The sequence below is a fragment of the Gracilinanus agilis genome, chromosome 4 (assembly GCF_016433145.1).
Source record: "Gracilinanus agilis isolate LMUSP501 chromosome 4, AgileGrace, whole genome shotgun sequence".
Classification (NCBI taxonomy): Eukaryota; Metazoa; Chordata; class Mammalia; order Didelphimorphia; family Didelphidae; genus Gracilinanus; species Gracilinanus agilis.
In genome coordinates this window covers 150,229,627-150,245,096 of record NC_058133.1, presented here as the reverse complement: position 1 = coordinate 150,245,096, position 15,470 = coordinate 150,229,627, and the positions used below count along the sequence as shown (strand labels likewise).

The 15,470-nt window shown below is 37.2% G+C and overlaps 1 protein-coding gene across 1 annotated transcript in view; it reads left to right on the top strand.

Moving 5' to 3' along the window:
• Positions 1 to 12,638, top strand: part of EDARADD (EDAR associated death domain) — a 79,843-nt gene extending 67,205 nt beyond the window's left edge. Inside the window, 2 exon segments of the mRNA XM_044675982.1 lie at positions 303 to 348; positions 12,259 to 12,638. Coding sequence (XP_044531917.1) covers positions 303 to 348; positions 12,259 to 12,638 — 426 coding nt within the window.
• Positions 12,639 to 15,470: the final 2,832 nt, after the last annotated feature.

Here is a 15,470-nt window from a genome sequence, read left to right as displayed (position 1 = left end):
AGAGAGGTGGGAGGTCCTGGGTTCAAATGTGACCTCACACATTTTCTGTGTGACTCTGGGCAAGTCATTTAACCTCCATCGCCTAGCCCCTACTGCCCTTCTGCCTTGGAAATAATACACAGTATTGATTCTAAAGGTAAGGGTTTAAAAATATATATATACATAAATGATCTAGATTTTCTCTTTTATATGACATATTAATTTATCACAAAATTCATTTTTTCTGCATGCTTATGATCACTTAGCTTGAATAATTATCATTACCTTTGTTCAATAATACTTTTGCTCTTTTTTGTTTGTAGCGAGAAGAAAATGGCTACCCCGACAGCACTGGAGATCCACTTTCAGGTAAACTATTGGCCTTCATAATGTCTAAGCAGCAATGAGGGCCAAGTTTCAGATTTTAAGACAAAAAGGATTTGCCAAAATAACATTTTCAAACTGAAAAATTTGCAGAACAGTAATTTATTAAGACTTGATTGATTCTAAAGTTTCAAATGACTTGCCCTCAAGGAGGCATCATCACAGTGTAGAAGAAGACCTCTGCATCTTGGGTCACAGAACCTGAGTTCTGATCCCAGTTCTGCCATTTACTATCTTGGTGACTTTGGGCAAGTCAGTTAATCTTTCTTCCTCTGAAAAATGAGAAAACAGATCTGGGTAACTTCTTGCTCTGAATCTTCTGAAACTAAGAACTTTGGACAGATTATTGAAAATACTTTCCCTAGATATTGTGGTCAGAGCCTAGATGCAGAATGTATCTGTGGCTAAATTACATTAAGAAAGTAAGGAGACAGCAAGCTTTTAAAATTGAACAACCTTAAAATCATTTGGCAACTTACTGTGTGTATGTATATGTTCATTTAAGTTTTTAACTCCCTTTGGATTTTCTGTATAAGTCAGTAACCTCCTAGAGCTCTGAAACAGTTTGGTTGGTATTTGTCTACATGTGGAAGCTAGACAATTTTTGTCCACATAGCCTTGTGGGTGTATCATATCATTCCAAGAGAGAATCTTTTTTTTTTTTTAAACCTTAGCTTCTGTCTTGGAATAAGTTGTCGATTCTATGGCAGAAGAGTGGTAAGGGCTAAGCAATTGGGTTTAAGTGATTTGTCCAGGGTCACACAATTAAGAAGTATCTAAAGAAAAATTTGAACCCAGATCCTCCAGATTTCAGGTCTGGAGCTCAATCCATTGTGCTACCTAACTGCCCCAACAATCTTAATCTTAAATTCACTTCTAAAAAGGTAACATGATATTAGTGGAAAGAGCATTAAATCTTGGAATCCAAAAATTTGGATTCAAATCCCGGTTGTACCTCTGCCCCCAATTCCTACCTATATGACCCTGGGCAATTCAGTTTAACTCAATAAACATTTATTGAACACTTGTTTATGTACAAGGTAACTGCAAAGTGCTAAGAATAATAATTCAATCATAGTCTTTTACACATGTTAGTTCATTTCATCCTCATAACAATCCTGAAAAAGTAAGTGCTATTATTATCCCTATTTTACAGATAAGGAAACTGAGCCAAATACAGATTAAGTCACTTGCTCAGACTCACACAGTTAGTAAATTCCTGAGGCAAGATTCAAACACAGGCCTTTCTGATTCCAGGTCCAAAGTTCTTTCCATTGGACCAACTAGCAAACATTGCCCTAGAGCATCTGACACTGTTGCTGGGGGATATTACATGTACTTTGTTGTCCAGTCATTTCAGTTGTGTCCAACTCTTTTGACCTCATTTAGGGTTTTCTTGGCACAGATACTAAAGAGGTTTGCCATTTCCTTCTCCAACTTATTTTATTTGTTTATTTGTTTGTTTATTTGAAGCCCTTGCCTTCCATCTTGGAATCAATACTGTGTTTTGGTTCCAAGGCAGAAGAGTGGTAAGGACTAGGCAATGGAGGTGAAGTGACTTGCCCAGGGTCACACAGCTGGAAAATGTCTGAGGCCAGATTTGAACCTAGGACCTCCCGTCTCTAGGCCTGGCTCTCAATCCACTGAGCTCTCCAGCTGCCCCCTCCAACTTATTTTAAAGATGAGAAAACTGAGGCAAACAGGGTTACATGATCTCCCCAAAGTCACACAGCTAATAAATGACTAAGGTTGGATTTGAACTCAGAAAGATGAGTCTTCCCCTCTACTATCTACTACACCACTTATCTGCACCTAGTACCCAAATGAGTAAAGGTAATTTGATAAGGGAAAGAATGTAAACACTGACTTCTATGGGTCTCAGTTCCCTCATCAGTAAAAACAGATTAATTGGACTAGATGGTCTCCCAGGACCTTTTCACTTCCAGAACTTATGAATTTTTCTTGTGTACTTTTTTTTTTGGATGACCTATAAATGTGTGCCATCTTTTATAGATCAGAAGCAACACACTAGAGTTGGGAGATAGGGAAAGGTGAAGATTGCTAGTCAGTAACAATGATAAAGTTGGAAATGAATGCTTGATTTACTATGAGATGGGGAAAAAGATGAGAATTAAAATGCTGACATTAAACCTAAAAAAGTCAGTGACCTGGGGTTATGTAGTATAGGGGCAAATAGTACCATCACAAAAATTGATATTCATAATGGTTTCCCATAGCTATCAAGAAAAAGTCAAATTGTCATAGTATCCCAGGGTTTTGAACCTTGCAGTTATCTAGTCCTTCCCCAACTTTTTGCAGACTAGTAAAAGAAATGATTTATCTAAATTCTCACACACACTTAGTATACTCTGTTTTGAAAGGTATTAAACATACAATGTATCTTAAAATGTTTCCATCAAAGATAATGAATTGTTTTTAATTTTGTCATTTAAAGGAATAAAATTCAGTTACTTAGATATTTTAGCTAATTGTAATACTTGGGGCTTTTTTGAAAATGGCCAGGAAAATGAGAATTATTGCCATAGTAAAGAAAAATTACTTTGCAGTTTAAAAAGAAACTTATGAAATGCAAAAGTCATGGACATTATTAAGCTATCAATGCCTTATATTTGTATTTGGTAACTTTTTTCTAGTAGTGTTCAATTTACTTGATTTACATTGTTCCATCTCTCCAAATATTTCTCATTCCTGCAATGGGTAAAAGTAGACAGCCCTCCTTCAACAAACAAAACTAAACACAAAACAATTCAATCAATTGGTCAAAACTCAGACAATTCATTTGCAGCAGTTGTAATATTCAGTCTCCAAGTTGATGTTGTCTCTCAAGAATATTTCAGGAAAGAGAAGAAAACCCACCAGAGCCCCTAAGTCAGTTTCTTCCCAATTAAAAGGGCAACATCTCTTATCTCACCAAAATAAGGACTCCCTCCAGTGATGTAAATGGCAGCCTGTGTATGTTTGCCCATTCTGTATCCCTCATCCTCCATCTTCCCATAAATGAACCAAATTGGCCTCCTGTTGCTAGTTTGAGATTATGATAAGAATAATCCTTTACCACTTTCCAGCTTTCAGCATAGCAACTGCATCTGTCTCTTTGTGCAAATGTGGCTGGACAGCTAATCTGTCAAAACAATAAAATGGCATTTAAATAGTTTCGTTACTAACTACGTGGAAAACCACACAGAGAAAAGCCATATGCTTGCACATCTGTAATGAATAATGAGGGAAAGAAAACTGTTAACCCAACTTTGAAACACGGATACATTTCATCTTACAAATCTTTTATAATTTAAAGACCTTAAATGAAAAAGGATCATTTTCTCATCTATAGATTTTTACTATCTCCAAAGGCCCCAGTGTAAAAATGCTGACTACACCTTTTTCTTTTCTTTTATTTCTTTAAAAAAAATTTTTAATAACAAATTTCCACATGAATTTTCCGAAGTTATATGATTCAAATTGTCTCCCTCCCTTCTTCCCTTCCCCCTCCCGAAGCTGGCAAACAATTTGATCTGGGTTATACAACTATGTCTTTTCTTAAAAGTTATCAGATGTCTTAACGCAAGCCTCAGCTAACCTGGGAAGCATCACTAGGAGTGAGTTGAGATCTAACAATTGTGCTCCATAAATTTCTGGAAACACCCACATGGTAATAGCTCTCTAGCAGCCAGAACATGCAAGATAAAAGAACATCTCACCTGCAAGTAAATCTATTAACTTAATCTGTGATCCACTGCCAACATCCTGATTGCAACCATTTTCTAGGCACGATTAATAATGACCTTTGTGATTTCTGAGTCTTGTTCAAATGCACAATTAACTGTTAATTGACCAGTATTTTACAGTCTGCAAGCCAAAAAAAAAAAAAAGCTAGACACAGCCTATAGTTTTATGTTAGATCTTACTAATTGCATGCGTATTTGGTGCTGGAATTCCTAGTAAAGGTGGAAATTTCTGCCAAGGTAGAAACTAAAAAATTATACATTCAGCATTTTTCAAGGGACATGAAGCCTAGGAAATATCTTCTGCTTTTACAGAGTTAGTTCAGTTTTCTTTTTTTTTCATTTTGAAAAGTATAGGCATACTAGCTTGGGTCATTGTAATTGCAAAATGTCATTTTAAAGTAATATTCTAAATAATAAAGCATGACTCATCCTTTTTGAACCAAATAACCCTGCCATTGTGACAGATGCATGCTCTTTAGAGGCCCCCTTTCACCTAGGGAAGTGCTTGTTACCCCAGAAGTTTTCACTAATAATTGAAATAAGCAAGGACAGAAGTGATGGAAATAGGCTCAAGAGCTTCTTCTAGTCAAGGTTTTTCTGAAGATATCTTTTTGTGATCTTGGCTAGAGACTTTTAACTTTATTATTTCATCTTTTTTGTTCTTCTGGCTTCTTAAAAAAATGCCATTTAGATCAATGATACATATAAAACCCAGTGGAATTGCTGGTAGGCTACAAGAGAGGGGAGCGAAGAGGGGAGGGAAAGAATATAAATCATGTAACAACTGAAAAAGATTCTAAATTAATTAAATAAATGACATTTATCTACTGTATACTATATGCCACTATAATACATCAGTAGAGAGTGTGGTGTATGGAGAATGAACTGGCCTCAGAGTCAGACTGGCCTGGCGTCAAGGATCACCTCTGATACATACTGGCAGTGTGACTCTCAGCAAGTTATTTATCCTTTTGGTGATCTAGGGAATTCTTTTTTTTTTTTTTGGATATTTACCTATTTGGCATTCAAATCCCTTTATAATCTCTACCTCTCTCCACCTTTCTAGTCTTTTTTTGTTTTGTTTTGTCTTTACCTTTACCTTGTCTTAGACTCAATACTAAACATTGGTTCCAAGACAAAAGAGTGATAAGGGCTAGGAAATTGGGGTTAAGTGACTTGCCCAAGGTTAGACAACTAGGAAGTATCTGAAGTCAAATTTGAACCCAAGACCTCCCATCCCCTGGCCTGGCTATTAATTTAAGCCCCCCCAAAAGCCAGAAACTGAAATCCAGGATCATAAATTTGGAGCTATCAGGGACCTTTGAGGTCAATCGTGTCCAACCCACTCTCCACTGAGCTTCCTAACTGCCCCAATCTAGGTAATTCTCTATGACTAATATAGAATTTATTGTGTTTACTATGTGTGTGCTAAGAATTAATTTTATAAGTAAAAGCAAGTAAGATAGTTCCTGCCCTGAATGAAATTACAATATAATTGATAGAGAGGAAAATAAAAATAGAATGGCATCTGTCAACTCTGACAGCTACAAGGAAAAATTTCTTTAAACCCTTGCCTTTCATCTTAGAATCAACACTATGTATTGGTTCTCAGGCAGAAGAGTGATATGGGTTAAGAAAAGTGACTTGCCTAGGTTCATACAGCTAGGAAATGTCTAAATCCAGAGTTGAACCCAAGACTTCCCATCTCCAGTACGAAGAAATTTAAATCTTATTAGTCTTTTCTTTATGCCTCTGTAATGCAGATCATTCAGTGTTAAGCAAATTGAAGCCCACTGCTGTTTATCTGGCTTCCAAAAAAGCCAGGATCATAAATTTGGAGCTACCAGGGACCTTTAAGGTCAGTCATTTCAGATATGAGCAAAGTGAGGTCCCCAAAAAGCTGAATAACTTTCCCAGGGTCATACCACTAGTGAGTATCTAAGACAGGTTTCCAAGTCGGACCTTACCATCTCTTAAATCAGTTGCTAAATACACTTACTCCACCCTGTTCCTCAAGGTACTTGCATGATATTTCCAGTTTTTAATTTTATGAAATTTTCTACTATGCTTGTGTGTGTTTACCTCCAGGGGGCAATTTGATCTTGGTGTAAAATCTTGTGACATTCAGATGATTCCACTTGAGTTTGATTTAGACAGACAGAAGGCACAGGCAGACTAAATGTAGAAAATCCAAGAAATTTCTCTCTCATCTAAGTAATAAGCATATAATGGCACTCATGATTTAGCTACCTAACTGTCCTCTTGCTAGCCACTCACCCTTAGCTTAGAGACTCTCTCTAAGTCTCTCTCCTTATAATTGAAAGATTTGTTGTTCAGTCATATCAAACTTTGCGATTCCATTTGAGGTTTCTTGGGCAAAGATACTGGAGTGGTTTGCCATTTCCTTCTCCAACTTTTTTTATAGATGAGAAAACTGAGGCAAATAGGGTTAAGTAACTTACTAAGGCACACAGCTAGTAAGTGTCTGAGGCCAGATTTGTACCCAGGATCTCCCATCTCTAAGCTTGGCTCTCCATCTACTGAGCTCCCTAGCTGCCCTGATTTGGAAGTTTTCTTGGCAGAGATACTGGAGTGGTTTGCCATTTCCTTCTCCAACTCATTTTACAGGAAACTGAGGCAAATAGGGTTAAACGACTTGTCTAGGGTCATACAACCAGTAAGTGTCTGAGGCCAGATTTGAACTTGACTAGATGAGTCTTCTTGACTCCAGACCTGGCACTCTATTTACTGAACCCCAAAGCTGTCCTATGATAGATTACCACGATACTATTCCCAATATTCTCTTTCCAGTCCTTCCTTATATTCCCCAAATAGCATTCAAACTAGAGTCACTTACAGGTATCAAATCTTTTCAGAATTTTGACCCATTATGAGAAATGCCCATCCTATCTTCACTTCCCTTACTAGATATTTAATAAGTTGAAGGGATGAATGAATTTCCTGCCTAATATATGAATGGTGGAATTCATTCTTGCTTTCAGTTTCAAAGTTCAGAATAGAGGAGGCACGAGGCAATAGCAAAGTTAGATAATGGGGAGGCGACCCTCTTTGGGTTGTTGTTATTATAGAATCCAAGGGAGTTTTGAACATCAGTAGCCTTATCCTTTAATACCAACTTTAAAAAAATTTAAACTTTAAATCTAAATCTACCTTTTCAATGAATTCTCTGCTGTTTTCCAAAAATACCTCTGCTTACCTATTATTAAACACCAGCACCTTTTTCTCTTATTGTTTTTCCTTTAGGTTCTAGCATCTCTATAAATAATAACAATGAATCTGTTCTGGCACCTGAGGCAGGTAGAAGTCATAGTCAACAAACAAAGCATCTTTTCTACATGTTATAAAATTTCACATGGCATTAGACAACTATCTGACCATATTGATATTTATTAAAATTGTTGATTAATTTGGATTTTGAGAGTTCCAGATCTCCCCTCCCTCCTACCCCCATTATTTCTTTTCCCTTTTGGCATTACCCACTCTACCCTTTCATGTGTGACTTTACATGATAGGCTTTTAAAATATGGAAGGACAAAATGTATCTGGTAGAAAAAAACATGTTCTACCTCCCACACCCCTAAGAAGGGCTAATTATAGTCTGTGACTCTCACGAGCTGCTTTAAATTCACTGGTGTTGCCAGCTCAAGTGAATTCCAATATACTAACTGGCTTGTCAATTTAGTGATTGAAGTACAAAGTACAAAATAAAACCCACAAAGGTAATCACTCTTTTGGCATATCATGCCTTTTTAAACCGAAACTAATGTATGCACTCACCAATGACTTGAAGAAATGAAAATTTCTTACAAACTAAAGACTTTAAGTGGTTGGTTGTTTTTTTTTTTCAGTTGTATCCAACTCCTTGTGCCTCCATTTGGGTTCTTCTTGGCAAAGATACTGGAATAGTTCACCATTTCCTTCTCTAGCTCATTGTAGATATGAGAAAATTGAGGCAAACAGGGTTGAGTGACTAGCTCAGGGTCATACAGCTAGTGTCTGAGGCCAGATTTAGACTCCAGAATAGGTCTTCCTGACTTCAGGCCTGGCCCTCTATCTATCCACTGTGCTATCTGCCTACTCTTTAAAAACTTCTATTTAAAGTAGTTTTACTAACATAGTAAGTAGTTTTACTTTTTTAAAATTTTTTAATAAAGAAGTTTTACTAACACAATAATAACAAGATTATTCATTTCTTTGACTTTTCCTTGATTATTTCTTTTCCTTGAATATAAAAGCAAAGGTGGCATAGAATCATACAAGCACATGACTCAGGCTTTATACAACATTTTACATAGTTTTGCACTGATGGTTCTCAACCCTACTTTTAAAGACTTCCAGAAAAAAATGTGAGAAAGCCCCTCAGTAGTTCATTCTGATCTTAAATAACTCATTGTTGGGAAGTTCTTCTGTCTTTTATCCAATCTAAATCTCTTACATTGCAGTTGAAGTCTGTGTCTCCTTTCTTTGCCCCTGGGGAAGATAAGGGTGATTTTCTGTGTATTTCGTTTACTTGAAGACCATTACTAAGCCTTTTCTCCTTAAGCTACAAAATCCTGGGATGGTGGTTTTCCTCTGTGTTATTTTCCAAATTCTTAGTCCATTCTAATGAATAAATATGTATCAAGGGCCACAGCACCATTTACCAATTCTCTCTCAACAAACCCTTCCCTCGTACCTAAGCACTATTTAAACTATTACATAAATAAATTATAATTAAATGAATATAAATTATATTAAATATATTAAAATTATATTGAATGTATATGAATATAAAATATATTAATAAATTCAATAAAACTATTAAACTACATAAACCATATACAGGTATCAAATTTTTCCAGAACTTTGATCATTATAAATAGTGAAGTACATGGTTCCTGTCCCTAGGAAGCTTAAAGTCTAGTTGGAGGTATGAGAAATATTATATACAAAGTACATATTATCAGGCAACAGTAATATAAAGTAACATAATTATGTAACATGTTAGATAGATAGATAGATAGATAGATAGATAGATAGATAGATAGATAGATAGATAGATAGATAGATAGATAACAAGAGGGATAGTGTGGTGTTATGGGTGGAAAAAGGAGAGTAGTCTCAGAACCAGGAAGACCTGGGTTCAAGTCCCACTTCTGACACACGCAGGATTTAAATCTGGCCAAGTTGCCTAACTTCTCATTACCTCCCAGGCATCCCTTGAAGTTCCAAGTTACAAAGAGGGCACTGACCTATATTGGTGGGAGGAATTTCCTCCTCCAGGAGTTTCCCATTCCAATGAAATCACAGGTCCAGTTCCTATCCCTGCAACTACATAAGTGAACTAAAGAGGTACAAGGTAAAATGCTTTTGTGAAGGGAAAAGGGGTGTCTGCAACTTGGAGGGGTCTAGCAAGGCTTCAGGGAGGAATCACGAAGTATGTTGCCTACTTCTTCCAGGTAGAGAGTCCAGGACAAGATGCGATCATTCCTGTAAGGATCCTCCTGGCCCCTACACAAATTGACAAGAGCCTTTATAGTCAATCTTACAGGCATTTTGGTGCATTATGGCAGAATTCACTTCTTTGCTCTGGTTACATGGGGACACCTAAAGTTAGCTAGTATGAATTGCCTGCCAATCACTGTTACCAACCAGTTCCATTTTTGTTTATCTTCTCAGTGAGATACTTAAATGCAAAATATACCTTAAATGGAAAATACAACTTCAGATATGAAAACGCTGTTTTGTACTAGGTCAGAAAGCTCTAGCTGCCAAAGAGTTGTGTGTTTTTTTTTTTTTTATCATGAGAACTTGGGGGAAGAATCTACAGCTGTTGGGTTTCTTCTTCTTTTTTTTTTTTCAGCCTGATTCTCATCCCATGTACATAGCTAAGGTTTTGGCTCAGCTTCAAAGAGAGCCCCATGGGTGAAGAAAACACAGAAGGATGATAAGTTGGCCATAATTTTTTTTTAAATCAGTATTTTGACATTGTCAATTATCACTCATTTTCAAATATGTGTACAGGGTGGATTTTCAAGTTTGTGTGTGTGTTTTTAAAGAACTGTTTAAGGGTTTTTCAATCATTTACACCCTAAAGTACTGTGTTTGGCATTTAAAAGCTGTCAGGCTTGACTTTAAAATTGGAAGGGGGATGGGGCAGGCAAGAGTGGGGCTGTGTACATGCCTGGGCTAGTTAGTTCAGATGGGGTAGAGCATGGTGCTAATGAGGGTAACTTTGATACACAGATGGGCAATTTATCTTTGTTCAGAGAAAACCCTTTTGGGAATTCCTAACTTAGTCCAACTATCTCACAAATGCACGTTATTAGGTGTTGTGTGTGTGTGTGTGTGTGTGTGTGTGTGTGTGTGTGTGTGTGGGTTTTTTTTAAGTTATAAAAAGACTAGGAAAGAGATTCTGCTGCCAGAGTCCTCCTCTGATGCCTAATTGTGCCATGGAAGTTTCTCCCAATCCTGGAAGCCTATGCCAGCAAAGTACAAGATCTGACAGGCAGGTCCTACCAAGGAGAAAAGGCTTTACATATAGATCCAGCAGCAAACCAAACATACTTCTGTCATCTGAGGAACAATCTAGCTAAATTCAAAGAAACTCATTGCCAGGGTGGCCACAAAGCCATAAAGGCTTTGACCAAAGCAGCTCCCAAAGACCATTTATCCACCGAGTCATAGAGGACTGGCCATCCTGGTCAGTGAAGGGAGTAACATTCCTGAATTTCTTAAGAAGGAAGCGGGCTGCGGCTAGTTGAGAGCGAATCCTTCCTTGTTCCTTAAAGAGCAGCTGATTCTCATGCAGAGTTGGGGTAGCTCTGGCCAGGGACCGTTTACCCATTTGTGTACCACCCAAGATCTAAGAATACTTTAAATATTCTTTTTAAAAGATGATGATTTTTTTAAAATATGAAGCATTATTTAAAGTAAAAACTATTCTAAGGTCTCAGGAAGTTCAAAAACAAGTGGGCTCTAATTTGGCAACCTAATGGTTGAGGAATGCAAATTCCAATGTGTGGAAAAGGAGATACATATACACATATAGGTTATTTATATGTGCATATATATCTATAGTACCCAATAAGGCATATATACTTATCTTCATTATATATCTATTTTCTATAATATATATCTCCATTTCACACATGCACAGAAATAATCAGCAGCATGGTACAGTGAATAAAGAAGTTGTTGGTCAGTCATTTCAGTTGTGTCTGACTCTTTGTGACCCCAGTTGGGGTTTTCTTGGCAAATATGTTAGAGTGATTTACCATTTCCTTCTCCAGCTCATTTTACAGAGGAGGAAACTGAGGCAAACAGGGTTAAGTGATTTGCCCCGAGTCACACAGCTACTAAGTCTCTGAGGCTGGATTTGAACTCAAGTCTTCCTGACTCTAGGCCTGGAACCATATCCTCTGTACCACCCAGCTTCCCAAAATAAAGAGCCCCAGGTTCAAGACCCACTTCTCCTGCATACCGACCATACGACCTTGGGCACCTCCTTTAATTTTCCCAGGTCTCAGTCTCCACATTTGTAAAACGAGAGTGCTGGATTAGATGATGGTCCTTTCTAGTTCTACATCTAAGATCCTGTGATGCTTGAGTTTTAGAGTAGATGCCAGCCTGTACTGATAGAGGAAACTCCTCTCTGGAATTCCCTCACATAAAGGAAATCATATATCTAGTAAAAAAAAAATGCTGGAAATAATCATTTTCTCTGACTAATCTATGTCCTATTTATTTGAATGCTACTAATAACTCAGAGGATAGTGGGATTAGAATAGAAGAGGTGTCCAGACTGTAATCCTTGCTATTGAAGAGAGACTAAAGTTGGTGAATCTCTTGAGCTCAGGAATTCTTAGCTATGGTGAGCCAATAGAGTGTCCATCCTAAATTTGGTGCCAATGTAGTGAATTCCCAGGAGTGGAGAGCTACCTAAGAAGGGGAAAACTATTAAGTGTTAAAAATAGGTCTGATCAAAATTCCTCTCTTGATCCACATGGGATTAGGCCCATGAGTAGCTCCTGCTGCCATTCCAACCTGAGTGAGATGGGGAAAACCAGGCTCAGAAAGGTAAGCAAAAAACCCACCTCTTTGTGGTTTTCTTGTTGACTCACTTGAACTTACTGTTTCTCCTCTACAGATATAAAGAACAACTCTTGCCAAGAAAATTGCACATGTTCCCTATGCTCACTCCGGGCCCCCAACATCAGTGACTTGCTCAACGATGAGGACTTGCTAGACGTGATCAGAATAAAGTTGGATCCGTGTCACCCAACTGTAAAGAACTGGAGGAATTTTGCAAGCAAATGGGGAATGCACTATGATGAATTATGTTTTCTGGAACAAAAACAACAGAGTCCTACATTGGAGTTCCTGCTCCGGAATAGTCACAAAACTGTGGATCAACTGATTGAGCTCTGTAGGCTCTATCATAGAGTTGATGTGGAAAAAGTCTTGCGGAGGTGGGTGGAAGAGGAATGGCCAAAGAGGGGGCATGGAGACTACCATAATCACTTTTAAAAGTTTTCTTCCTTTATTTCATTGGTTCTTTGGACATTAAAAATCACTATAGTTTGGGATGGAGGGGAGGACAGGACATTGGTTTCTTTGTTTGTTTGTTTAAGTGTTTACTTAAAAAAAGATGTTTGTGTCCCCTAAGGAGATTTTTATTTGGTTTTTGTTGTTGTTGGTGTTCTTGTTGTGTGTGTGTATGTGTGCGTGTGCATGTGTGTGTGTGTGCTTAAACATCTGTATTTTGATATAATATCTGAATCCAGAATTTTAGGAAAGATGGGCAGGCTTATACAGTAGCCAACCCCTATAAGTAAAATGCTTTTGTTTTTTACATTGAGTTTAATGATATGGATTATAAGAACAACTCCCGGGGCCCAAAGCTCTTGGTGACCCTAAAGGAATCACATACAATGTCTGCCAGATCAATGGCATTGATTTCCATTGCTTGGAGGCCAGATACCATTAAGCGATTGCTCCATTTTATCAATGTCATGTCATTATCATTTCATCCATTATAAGATGCTCCAAGGCCCCGTTACTAGGATATTGGTAATATGGTGAGTTTGCCTTCAGTTTATATACCAATCTTATATCATTAAATACCATCATATTCTTTCAGTGATCTAAAGATAGATGTTATTTGCCCACCTTTTCAAAGAATTTTTTTAAAAAAATACAAGTGAATGATATAAAAGTTGGAGGAAAGCTAGAAGCAAGAACCTCGTTCTAGGTAATTGAGCTCTAGAAGGAGAGTTTAACATGAGTAGCCTTCAAAATGTTTTCATATTAGCTATCAATTATTTTAAATGCACATAACACTCATTTCTGCCTCTTCCATGTGAGATTGAGAGTTTTGCCAGAGAAGGGTGTCAAGGCTTCATTCAGAGGTCAATATAGTCCACTGACCCATCATTCAAACCTAGCATCTGTTCCAGCAGCTATTAAGATAGGTCCCAGCAACACTACAAGAGCATTTAGGTAAGAAGTTAAAACCGCCACAAGTGAGAGGGAGAATCCAGCAATCCAATCAAGTGAATCAATTCCTCAAAGACTGATGTCCTGGCTTGTTGGTTTAGAAAAAAATATATAGAAATTCCATTGGATCTATATGGATAGTAAAGGAAAACTGCCCAGGTCCCCTAGCTATTGTGTGTTCTTTATTCCTTACCAGAATAGATGGCATTACTTTTCACAGAATGACAGATCCTAGAAATAACTAAAAATGTCATTTTGTCATGGAGTCAGAGTCTCAGAACCAAAAGGGACTTGAAAGGTAGCTTAGTCTCACCCTCTCATTTTAGACAAAGAACTTCAGGTTTAGTTAGGTGCCCATGTGAAGCTCATGGAAAACATAGGCACAGTAGGAAGGTCAAATCCATTTCCTTTGACTCTTTCCATTGTACTATGCTACCTCCTACCTCTTCTTTTTAAAAATGAGATAACTGAGGCCCAAAAATGTTAGATCATTTGCCCAGTATCACAGAGTATATTAATGATAGAGGCAGAAATTAAACTCCAAGTACTCTGGTTCCCAGTCCAGTGCTTTTCCCCAATATACTGCATTATCTTCTGCTCAAAACTAATTAATTAATTAGGCAATAGTAGGGTTTTTTTTGGGGGGGTGGATACTAGTTCATTTTGTAAGTATAAATATAATAGACAGTAAAATTATACTGGAGAAAGGGGGCATTCAGCCTTCCCCTCTCAGAACTAGATAAATCCAACCAGAAAAATAAACAAGAAGGCAGTGAAAATAATTTTTTAAAATTAGGTATGACAGTAAATTTTAGGGCAATTAAATCTGATATCTGGGATTCATCTCAATCTAAATCTCTAATTTACATAAGTAAAATTAAATGTTTTGGGTGAGAATTAGATACCCAGAGCCTTAGAGCTAACAGGGTTTTTTTTCCTTTTCTTTTTTTGAAGTACAGCACCTTTCCACATCAGTAATGTTTAGAGGTAACTTAGAAAAAAAAATGTTTGCTAAGCCACCAACACTCTTCCTGGCAATGCTTTACAATAGTTTCATTTAGAACCTGATACTACTCATTTAATCAACTCCACCACAAAATGAACTTTATCTTTAAAATAAAAGATATAATAAATGTTTGCTAAAATTTCTGATCCATTCTTAATTATTCCCAACTAACTTTCTTCCCTGATTAAAGTTACTACAAGTGTGATTGATACAATTTACAGTGAAATGTCATTTTAAAAAAATAGATACTTTAGCAGGTTGTTAAAGAGAACCAATAAATTATCAGTTGAATTTTTATTGAATGTGGACAGTGCAATAAGCACCATACTGAACATTTAAATGAAGGTTACCCTCTGGGTGCCTGGTTAGCCTAAATATCTCTTTTTCATTCTTTTTCCTAGTTTATTGAAGGAAAATGTAATTATAATTGATAGTCATTGTAGACCTTGTAAGTATAAAGAAATTAATATGGCTGTGATTACATAATGGTGCATAAGGATAAACAGAGATCAAGATACTCACAAGATAGATTCTCATGACCTTTTACATTCCTAAAGGAATGTAAGCTAAAGCTTTCTTAAGGTCTTGGGTTTTCAGTGTATACACAATTTTCAACATACTTCCATCTCCTTTGTAAAATGGCCACCCTTGCTGCATGAGCACAGGAATTCCCTTCCTTCCCCACTATTCCAGGAGATTTCCTTCTCCTCCTTTCTCATTACTGCTGACTCCATGCTGCCATGGACTCCCATTTAGCCAACCCCATTCCCAGGTTCTCACTTTGTCTTAGTGGCCAGATCTGTAGCAGATGAATGGATTCATCATGGTCCCTATATCCTAGAATCCATATTGCTATC